General features: G+C 51.8%; 3 protein-coding genes across 3 annotated transcripts; 1 reads left to right on the forward strand and 2 right to left on the reverse strand.

The window, feature by feature from the left end:
- Nucleotides 1-1,454: 1,454 nt before the first annotated feature.
- Nucleotides 1,455-2,777, reverse strand: Z517_05082 (uncharacterized protein; the record flags this gene model as incomplete). The annotated part of the gene is made up of 3 exons (XM_013430409.1): nucleotides 1,455-2,370; nucleotides 2,427-2,531; nucleotides 2,590-2,777. The coding sequence occupies 3 exons, from the start codon at nucleotides 2,775-2,777 to the stop codon at nucleotides 1,455-1,457; spliced, it is 1,209 nt and encodes a 402-aa protein (XP_013285863.1).
- A 3,990-nt stretch (nucleotides 2,778-6,767) lies between these two features.
- Nucleotides 6,768-9,434, reverse strand: Z517_05083 (uncharacterized protein; the record flags this gene model as incomplete). Its single annotated transcript, XM_013430410.1, has 1 exon — nucleotides 6,768-9,434. The coding sequence occupies one exon, from the start codon at nucleotides 9,432-9,434 to the stop codon at nucleotides 6,768-6,770; it is 2,667 nt and encodes an 888-aa protein (XP_013285864.1).
- An 851-nt stretch (nucleotides 9,435-10,285) lies between these two features.
- Nucleotides 10,286-10,985, forward strand: Z517_05084 (uncharacterized protein; the record flags this gene model as incomplete). The annotated part of the gene is made up of 4 exons (XM_013430411.1): nucleotides 10,286-10,344; nucleotides 10,398-10,508; nucleotides 10,564-10,726; nucleotides 10,773-10,985. The coding sequence occupies 4 exons, from the start codon at nucleotides 10,286-10,288 to the stop codon at nucleotides 10,983-10,985; spliced, it is 546 nt and encodes a 181-aa protein (XP_013285865.1).
- Nucleotides 10,986-11,107: the final 122 nt, after the last annotated feature.

Genomic DNA, 11,107 nt, shown 5'->3' on the forward strand with positions numbered 1-11,107 from the left:
CTGGACCGCCTTCTCTTTCTCGCTCTCCCTTGTTTTCTCTGATTTCTCAGTCTTTCTCTCCCGTGCCTCTCGTTACTCGTCTCTGGCGTCTGTACCCCCTCTCCTCGAAGAATGTCGAGACACACAAGCGGGACCTTTGATGCCTATAAGTTTTTTTTTTTTTTTGGTCCTTTCTGCCGTGCGGGGGAACAAGCTTCAAAACATACAATATACCGAGTCCAACTAGCACGTGTACGAGGTATCAGTGTCAGATACCCAAGTGGCCGGGGTATTTATCTCGGTACGTAGGTACTCGGTACTGTACTCGTAGAATATACAGTAAGGATCCGTGAATGGTGTTTGAATCAATGCAGATCGAGAGAGTGGGAGAAAGCCACAAAGGGATGTATAATTTGGTCAAAGCTCAAAGTTCATTCATTAATAGCCACCGCAGCCGCTCAACTCTCTCGACTATGTACTACTCGGTACTTCTATACGTGATGCTCGTACATGAATGGGCCTGGGGAAATGATGAGTCGGCCCCCAATCCAGTTGGGGAAATCCACGGTAGCCCGAGGTCTTTGATACGTAGCGCCGAGGCTCTGGAAAACGAATCCGTTGTCACCCAAGCTGGGTGGTTGACTGTTGAGTCGGGATATGGCCCTCACTAGGTATACCGAGTTTAGCCATTTACATAGCAAAACGAGAGACATCCAGCCTTCAACAATATGACTAGTTAGTGGCAGCACGAAGTAGTCGACGAAAGAACCGGGTAATGGGGCGATGGCAAAACACAAAACATATTGCAAACGAATGCCAGTGTCAATGATTGTCTGGTCTTGGTCCACTCAGTTCAAACCAACACATGGTTTCCATCATACCAGCTCAGCCCATCCAATACCAATCGTTGCTTAGTACCTCCCTATTCTTTTGCCATGTGAGCTGAGGGAGTTCATGAGGACCTCTTTGCCCGTATGAGAGACTGAAAAAGAAAAGGAGAGTAGTAAAGGAAAAAAAGAAAGAAAGAACCATTTCTGTCAACTGATTGTCATCACCACCCGGGGTGCCGTTTTTGCAACGATCCGTCCATGCTTCCGCTCCCTTGCCGTGAGTGCTTCCCAAGCACATGCTAATGCCTCGTTTTCGTTGGTATCGTATCGTCACTCTCAACCAAAAAGCGAATGCCGTGTTTGTTCGATCATGTTGTACACAGCCGGCTGCCGGTGCTAAGGGACAGTCGGGTGGTCAGGGGTCATCGCAAATGTGAAATGAAAGAAACTTTTCTGTTGTTCTTGGACAAACACCCTCCCATACCAACGATAAACGACGCTAAGGTTTCGATTTTGCGCGCTGCTTTCAACGACTTGACAAATGAAAACGTTTGCTTTTTCCGCTCCCCAACAGGAAAAAGCATTGCCCATGGACGAAACGCCTGCTGCGCCGAGGTTTGTCAAAACGTTTTCACTGCCTCGAGGTCAGTATCGCTCCATGGGAGGAGTGGGCACAGGGCTGTGACCGACCTTCAAAGGCGCATAGGGCCCAAACGAGTGGTTGGGAGCCATGCCCATCGAGGGGTAGATCGGAGGAGGTGGCGCAGGGCGGTAAGGCGTGCCCGCTGGACCAGAGTTGTTCTGGCTACGTCCCCAGCTCAGGCGGACCCGCGAATTGCCAATGGGATAGCCTTGCATCTGGTTGATGGCCATTTCAGCGGCATGGCGTTGGACGAATTGGACAAAACCGCAGCCCTTGCCTGGCGGGATCTTGACATAGGTAATCTCCCCAAAACCCTGGAAGAAAGAGCGCAGTTCATCCTCGGTGACATATCCAGACAGGCCCCCAACAAAAACAGTCGTGTTGTTGGGATCGGTGAACTGGTTCATGGGTTGGTTCATGGGTTGCTGCTGGCCGTAGTACCCCATAGCTGGCTGACCCATCGTGTACATGCCCGGGTTTGGAGCCATGTTTCCCATCGGTCCACCCTTGTTCTTGGGAGTCGCAGTAGAAATGCGCATGGGACGGTTGCCGCAGTAGACGCCCTGCATCTCGCTGAGAGCGCGCTGCTGGTCCCCTTCATCCGAAAAGCGAACAAAACCATATCCACGCGACATGCCCGAGATAGGGTCGGTCATGATCTTGGCCGACTTGCAAGAGGGGAAACGGCCCTGGAAGAGCGAGACCAAGACAAACTCATTGACTTCAGGACCGAGGTCACCGACGAAAATCGAGTACTCGGGTCCACGGTCGTCGCGTCGATCAGCGAGACCGCCTCCGGAGGCCCAGTTGAGTTTGAAGGGGCGGTTTGAATTGGGTATCTGGGTCCCATGAAGCGAAAGGGCCTTGGCCGCAGCTTGATGGGACGTGAAGTCGACAAAGCAATAGCCAGCGCTGCTGCTACCACATGAGTTCAGAGACGTGCGAGGGAGGGGGTTGGCTTTGCCAGAACTTACCCTGAATACTTGTCGCGGATCATCTTGACGTTGACTGTCTCACCAAGTGAGAACCAGACGCTGCGAATGAAGTTCTCGTCAATCCAGGGTTCCAACTCTCCCATCCTAGCCGTGCTGTCAGTAACACAACGCGAGATAATGTGGAACCCATCTTCCAACTCACCAGAGGGTGGTTTTTCCCTCGGTGTTTGCACCGGGCGGTGCTACACCTGGAGCATCAGAGTGCGTGAATTGCTGTGGACTCGGAACATCGACTGGCTGCCCTGGAACAGCTCCATCCTGAGTGGGAACTTGGCCCGGGGCACCCTCCTGCGGGGGATTTGAAAATTGACCGTATTCAGGGAAAGACATGTTGAAGGACGAAAATGAAGATGATGAGCTTGAAGGCTAAAGTACACTTCCTGTGAGATGAGTCAGATTCTATGCTCAATTTTTGACGGTGGACCTCTATCGCAAAATTTCCACCGAGCTGTCTTATGGCGGTCGTCGCGGTCATCGGGAGGTGTGCGGATGTGGGCTGGACATACCGAGATCGACTGGACAGATGTCTCTTGCTAGAGAAGTTGCCGCGAAAAGGGATATTTGAGAAATTATGTGGACTTTTTTTGACAACTGAACCAACTTTTGTCGCACAAGAGTATCCCGAACGGCGAATGTCCAAGGCAACAGGGTACAAAGCGATCGCAAGGAGTCTTTGGGAATCGAAGGTTGTTCTGAAGTCTGGCAGAAAAAAAAGGTCAGCGCATGCGATGTGATGGAGAAAGACGTGAAGTAGGTGGAGACTTCGTTGACACCCGAGCTGTGAAGAACAACATTGCAGTGATTCTAGCTGGTTTTGCGACCGTGGCTCTTGTGACTAGTGCGACTCAGGTGATGCCTGAGCTGTGATGATGCTCTTCAGTCGTCGTTGGTGTTGATGTCGCCCTTGGATTTCCAACCTCCATCAACCATGCCAAGCTTGTAGCAAGCATCGCCTCGTACACAGCGAGGCACCTGGTCGATATCCGTCTCTTGGGTTTCGCGCACGGGGTGAGGGAGGCTGGGAGGGGTGAAGGCACAAGCAGATCAAGGACTTGCTATACATACCGGATCAAATGCGCAGTGGTTAGATGGGGCCAAAAATGTCAGTGCAAGCCACAGATCAGACCAGACGCAAACGTGAGGAACTCCGAGAAGAGCAGGCGCCAATGGAAGCAGGAAAGCAGAAGCAGAACTGCGATATTAAGAGGGACGCGCGCAGGAACAAGAGAGGTCGAGAAGATGGAGGGGTGAGGCAGAGAAGAAAGACGAAGTGGAAAAGTGCGGGAAGCACGACTAAAACTCAACTGAGAGGAAGGCATGAGAACCGGGTCGGGGGGGTCGAGCTTCGTCCAGGGCCCTTGAGGTGTGGGTGTGGGTTGGGCGCGAGGGGTTACTCGGGGGCCACTGGGCCACCCAAGGGCCACTGAAGACAAAGTTGCAGCTAGCTAAGGTTTGAGCTTGGAGCCTTAGAGGCACCAGAAGGGGGAGGCGGAAGCCTAGTGAGCCTGAAAGCTTGGGGGGGGCATATTTAGGCGAACAGATGATGACGGGAAATCCATGAAAACTCTTCCCTCGATGACATGAGGATAATGAACCGCAGGACCGCAGAACTGAGAGAAGTATCTTCTCCATCAACGTTTGGCTTTCTTCTACTACGACTCGTACTAACTCAACACCTACCTGACTGCGCCGTTTCTTATTCTGTTTGCCTTTGCCAACGACCAGCCTTGTCTCGACTTCATCCCACATTGTACAGTTTAGAGGAATTGCACCATCAACAATCCCCCCGTGCCTCTCCTAGCTCCCCAGCTCACCAACAACCCTCTCCCCCCCCCCCCCCCCCAAATTCACCCATGTCCACTTTCAGCTCCGAGGTCTTCTAGCCCCAGACTGCTAGCTACTGTAAGAGTAGACACCATACTAGCCATGCAGACCATGGATTACGCCACAGATGAAAGGTCCTGTCAAAAAGGACCATGTTCTCGACATTCATTTGTCCTTCTTGCCGCGTCACACGCCCTGATCTCGCGCCATCGAGCAGCCTACAGTGAACACTTCTGGCCAAAAACAGTCTTCGGCGGGCTTGGGGACTCCTTATCGACAAAAGTCTATTCCCTCTTCTGTCCGAAACTCAATCCATGCCAGGATAGCATCTACACTTGGGAGACAAGAGGATGCTGTGGCAGGGCACTCTAGTGATTCTTCAGCTTCAAAAATGCAGGCCTCGAGCCCTCTTGGTTGTCTCTTTTGTTCGGATACAGACATTTGTTCGCTGACAGCTGTCATTGCCAGGTTTGGTGCAACATCAAAGACATCCCCGAAGCATGTTTGTTGATGCCCAAGGCCCTGGTGCGCACCAATCATGCGGCTTAACTGATGCGATGACCTGCATACCCGAACAATCCAGTTGACCGATCGTCCAGCCGCCGGCCTCGCCTATCTCGAACTCCGTCCTCCTCTTGGTGATCCCTTGGTTACACCAAACTCATCCCCACCGATGTCGAGTGTATGCTGGGGCAAAATTGTTTGGTGTCAGCAAACAGATGCTGAGGCTCGAAAGATTCCATGGCTGACGCATCTGGATGTTTTGTCAGGCCACATCAAGTCAGGCACGCAGGGGTCAAGGCGTAGCCTCGATCACGGGTCTCACATTCTCCAAGAAAAGGCACCAAACAACCATTCGGAAATCTCTGCCGAGCAAATGGCTCGCTGATGCAAGAAACTTGGCCTGTCATCCGGGCGCGGTGGGGTCACCCTAATTGTTCTTTGGATGTGGCCCGTGGTGGCCCAAGCTTCCGGCTGAAGATACACTGAGATATCGGATACGAGATCGTCGGCAACTAGACAAAATGTTGTGCTTGAGCATGAACCCCTCAAGAGCTTTCTCTGATCGCGACACGAGACAGGGCATCCTAGACCAAAACAAAAACCCATACCCTATCTCAGCTAGGGCTCTCTCTCCACAAGAATCTTTAAGAACCCTACGAGCGCTTTTTGCCGCAATCGCCCGGCCATATCGGCCCTCCCCTGCGCTTGGCAGATCCCAATAGCGCTTGGGCGTCGTGAGCGTGCGTCGGTGGCTTTCGGCCCTTGCCCGAAACAGCCTGGGTGAAGCTCGGATATTGTTGCACCTTTATTCGGATGCCCTGATCAGCGTCCTGATTGAACAGAAAAGATCGGGGAAGATGGTGTAGGGGGGAAACACGGTACCTACAGCGTGATCCCGCGTTTTTGGGTGTGTGCTTTCTCCTCGTTTTGCCCTTTTCTGCAATTTACCCCCTTTGCATCGAAAGCGGTGGGCTGAAGAAAATCCCCTCTCCTTGTGTGATGGCGAATTACATGGCCGAATTGTTTGGCCAGGCTTCAAGCCGTAGCCAATTACTCTCCCATCTGCAACCCTTTTTTTGGTTCTACAGCCTGCTGTACATGATCTCGTGTAAATCTGTTCTTAATGCACGGCTTGACAGCTTAATCTAGTCTCATGTGGCAAATAAACACTTTTGAATTTGTTTTTGTCTGCAAGTCAAGCTATGTCACCCTGGATTGTGCCTTGGAATCCATGCAATCACCCTTGCATATTCCCCCATTGATCTTGTCAGGGCGAGCTGACGAACCTCTCTTCAATGCAAGGTCGTATCCCATCAACCCCTTGCCAGCTGTGTCATGATTTGCCAATTGACCAGTTCGTGCAATGTTCAACTCATGGGTAGTGCATGAGTTCGTCAAAGAAAATCAAAGAAACTGAAGATAGCCGAAAACGATTCCTGCCTGTCCTTTGAGGGCTGAGGGGTAGTTTACCACAGCTCTGTACAGCCCGACTTTGTTGTGCCTTCTCATTCAACTCCTTTTTCTTCTGGCCGAGGGCAGAACCCAGAACGTCAAATTGAGACATGGTCGATGTGGGTGAATTCTGCAAAGTGAAACGAGCCTTTTTTTTTTGTTTCTCCGAGATATGAATATCCGTCTATCCGACGCGCCAATGGGTGCGTGAAGTGTTATGTCGCTTGGTTTCTTCCCCATCCTCGAAACGTATGTCGTCGATTCTTGTTCAAAACAAGAATCGAGCTGAGAGATGTGGGAAAGAAATCCTTTGTGATCTGGTACGCCGAAAAGGGTGCACAGCTGCAATGTGACGCCCTTGCACGTCTGCTGTATCCGAAAAAGAAGTCATAAATCATGGTTGGAAAACGGGCTAACGGATCGTTTGCTTGTCGGAAGGAAGGACGCGCCTGTGATGCGTCTCCTCGGAGACGACAGTGAAACAAAATTCTCTGCAGCCGTTTCCTTCACTGTCGTATACTGCAACTTGCGTCGAGCTCGTCAGAGACCTTGGGAGAAGTCTGGAAGTCGATGATCCGTAGGCTGCCAGCATGTTTCGCGGGTCAAGTATCTTACATCCACGAACCTTCCGTTCTTCGTCCCTAGTTTCTTCAGATGCGCTTCTTCCTCGAAGCCCTGGCTCGCGAGCCAGTCTTTCAGCCACACCTCATAGTCATCTTCGCGATCATCGAGTTTTGCGGCTATAGAGTAGTCCTTTCGCTTTTCTTGGTTGGGGGCATTCGTCAAGAGGGGTTTGTTTTGGGTGCCTTTGCCGTTGCGACGAGTCCAGCCATTTATTGGAACAGCAACAGCACCATCCTGTGTCTGGCCAGATCCCCGAATGCGGTCAAGCAGTTGTGGTGCAATGGGAGTGGTGAAGCTGCGCACCTGGAAGATCAACTTGTGTAGATCTCGTCCACCCCCAGCACTGTACAAATGCCTCGTCTCTGGGGCAACTCGAAATTCATAGCCGCCTTTCCTCATGTATCCGCGGTCGGTAGCGTCAAGCAGAGCATCCATCAAGCACCGTCCCACACCTGCTTTACGGTGCGTAGGCGCCACATACAACTCCAGCTCCGCTGTAATGGTTTCAACGTAATCACACGCGGACCAGTCTGTAGCGGCAGCCCAGCCGACGATAGGTTCGTCCTTCACCACCCCAATGTACTCAGGGTCAACATTCTGGATGGGATGGTTGGGGTTGACTCTCATGTTCTTGCGAGCTTTAGAGCGGGTATTCTTGCGGTTTCGTTCGACCGCAACGATGAATGGCAAGCGAGCTTGGGTTGAATGCTCCAGCCGCTGATACATGTCATCATCGCCAATCTCTGCCAGTTCCGAAGGACGAATGCCGTGAGCAATATGCAAATTGAGAATGGCCTTCATACCCGGAACGTCCGCGTTAACAGCGGGGCGCAGATAGATATTTTTATTCGTGATAGGGCCAGGCACATCTTGTTGAGCGTCCTCTCCGCTGGCCACCGCGTCATGCGCAGGCTCGACCGATATTGGCGGTATCATGGTTGCTTGTGACTCCCTCAGCTCACGTTGTAGGTATTCCATGCGTTTATCAATGAACTCTTGTGCTGTTTCGTCCTTGTAGCGGGCATTTTCGAGATCAGAGAGATCCAATTTTGCGTCGCCGTCGAAGTCCGGTGGGCAACTTGCAAGTACCGTTCCCAGCTCGGCGACTGTGAAGCCATAGCGGTCGGCATTAGTGGGGTTGATCACTGTCTCTTTTGGCGCAAATCCAATACCATCGGCGTGGTTGTCGACATTCTGTACTTCTTCCTGCGGAATGGCTGAGAAATCGACCTCTGGGCCCTGTGACATGGTCCTCATTGTATTTGCACCAAGCCAGCGGTCGAATCCACTGATATATTCAGGGGTGTTGTTGCAGAAATGAGCGCGGTGTTCCCAATCGACCGGCGGCGGCTGGAACTTCCCGTCCCACCCGACGAGTTCATCACCAGCCTCTCGAGGGTTGCGCCTGTGGATCAGTCTGCCGAAGCCGGTTGCCATAGGTTTCGTCGAGTCATTATCACTTCCTGGTTCTCCACAATTTTCATCGTTGTCCTGTTGCATAGGATTCTTCTCAACCATGTCCGGCCATCTCTTCATGTTTTCCTCCTGTACCAACTCGGGAGGATTGATGCTAGACAATCGACCCTCAACTCGAATAGATTGGCTCTGTAGGTGGTCTGCATCAAGCTCAGCAACGTGATTCGATGGGACAATGGCCGCTCTCTCTTGAAGTCCATGAGACTCTAGTGGGATGGGTTTACGGAGGTGATCCAGGGTAACGAGTGCTGTGGTGGTAACGTTCTCACCATGGTCCTTGCGTTTAATGCGTTGAAATGCCTCGCGGGATCCTGCTGCTTGAAGGCGAGCAATGACCTGCTCCGGGGTCTCGCTCCCCTGCTTGAGTGTTTCGAAGGTCTGAGGACGAGGAAGTGACACAGCTTTCTTTGCGGGATTCATCTGACTTATCGCAGGAACATTATGAGTTCTGTGCTCGTGCATCTTCTCGCCCATCATTCTGTCCTGAGCACGCGATACATTTGTCGAGTCTATGGCAGGGGACTGAGCCAAAATTAAAGCGGTGGTGACGTGAGGTGGCGAAGCTTGGGGACCTTCAGACTGCGATTCAGACACGGAGGTCAACTTTGGGTGAACCTCTGACACAATTGAAATCTCTGGGTTGACCTGAGCGGTAGAGTTCAGGCCTGATTCACAGTTTCTTTTTTGTGTCGCGTTAGTTGACAGTCCGTGGCCTGTTCTGCTCGGATGCCCATAGGCCTTCTTGTCAAACCCAGGGATGTCAACGACCACTGGCACCGAACGAGGCATATTGACATTCGGAATGGGCTTTGATTCGCTCGGTCCACACAATGGCACATTTCCTGTTTGCGGTGTTCCATCGCTTGTCTGCACATTTGAAGACATCCCCGTATCCTTCGTTCCTGACTGTGTGGTCTCTTCTCCGCTACGAATCACCACTCCATTCTGTGTGGACTGCCGTGACATGCGTGACGATTGCTGACTGATGTTCCTCATAAGCAGAGGATACCAACCTGGATCGCAGTCCAGCTCAGGTCGATCTTGACTCTCGTCACTGAATCGTCTTTTGGCGGTAGGACAACCATATTTCTCCGGGTGAAAGCCCATGGTGCTGCTTGGGCAGAGCTGGCAGGGAATAAACAACTACTGCAATTGTCAAACGGACAAATCGTGAGATGAGACAATGAGTAGATTGGGGTTTAAATGGGCCATGGGGTCTTACCTTTTCCGAGTGGTGTTGAACATGTGCTCCTAACTGTGAACTGTCACTGGCATGTGTGATCTGTCCTGCTGAAGGATGTGAAAGATTGAAGCAGAAGTGAAGCGTTGGTGACAAAGGAGTGTTACTGGCTGATTTATCAAGACCGCGGGCAGATATTGCAACGCCTTCGTGACTTGAAACCGCAGAGTCCGACACATCATGTGGATGTACGGCAGATGAACACTTAGACTGCCCTTCACCACACGTCCAGGGCGGAAGAGGACTAGCCGAGGACGAGTGACTCTCAGCCATGGCTGGGAAACAGGCGACGGCCGCTCAAGGTGACAAGGACGGACCAACATTATGTCACTCAAGAGAAGGCCTAACAATCACAACAACATGGCATTTTGAGGGGTTGCCGCTTGACCGCTTCATGGTGCCTTCTTTTGAAGGTTGTCACTACTTGAACCAATAGACAGTCGCTCTCCTGAATCTGTAGTCGCCTAGTCCTTGTAAAGCGGCGGGATATCTCCACACAGACACAGAGGAACTGCAGCAACGGGCTGTCACAAGAGGACTTGCAACAGGACCATGTCCAATCACCAGCGTTTAGCTGACTGCAAGGCGTCTACACCCCTGATTGATTTCACGCCCAATGAGGTTTGCGGCCGACAGACACCCACATTGTCGCATGGAAATCAAATAAAGCGCAGTCCAACAACCAGTGGCGACGACTGGGCGCAGGAAATTGATCGCCATGCTCTCCATACTGCGCAAAGCTCGGCTGAAGGACAAAGAGATGCGTATCCTGATGCTGTACAGGGATCTTCCTCAAAGCATGGCATCCAACAGTCTAACTCGTGCTCTAGGGGACTCGACAACGCCGGAAAGACCACCATAGTCAAGAAGATCATGAATGAAGACGTCAACACTGTCAGTCCGACGCTAGGATTCATCATCAAGACTATCGACTTCCAGGGGTACTGCTAGCTCCACAAGTTTGCGCAGCGGAGACACTAATGGACGTCCATGCAGTTACAAGCTCAATATCTGGGATGTCGGAGGCCAGAAGACTATACGATCATACTGGAGAAACTATTTTGAGAAGACTGACGCACTCATCTGGGTCGTGGACGCGACAGATCGGCTACGGATGGATGATTGCAAGGACGAGCTTAAAGGTCTGCTGCTCGAAGAGGTATGCCAGCCCTCGCCATGAGATTACACTCATTAACAAGGACAAGCGGCTAGCTGGAGCAAGTCTGTTGGTCTTCCTGAACAAGACCGATGTTGCAGGTGGGATGACCAAGGAGGAAGTCACGCAGCTTCTCGACCTTCCACGGATATTGACTCATCGGTGGGTGGTTATTCCTTGCAGTGCGATGACCGGTGAGAATCTGGAGAAGGGCTTAGACTGGGTGGTGCAAGATGCTCGGGATCGGCTGTTCCTGTACTGACACACCCCGCCGAGTATTGGATAACGGCTGGCTATGGTTAGAACAAATCTGGAATCATGAGCGAAGCCGCCGTTGAGCTATGGAGATATTTTTGAGCCATCCACGCGTGTCCGACGGAAACA

Source organism: Fonsecaea pedrosoi (assembly GCF_000835455.1).
Source record: "Fonsecaea pedrosoi CBS 271.37 unplaced genomic scaffold supercont1.3, whole genome shotgun sequence".
In the NCBI taxonomy this organism is placed as follows: Eukaryota; Fungi; Ascomycota; class Eurotiomycetes; order Chaetothyriales; family Herpotrichiellaceae; genus Fonsecaea; species Fonsecaea pedrosoi.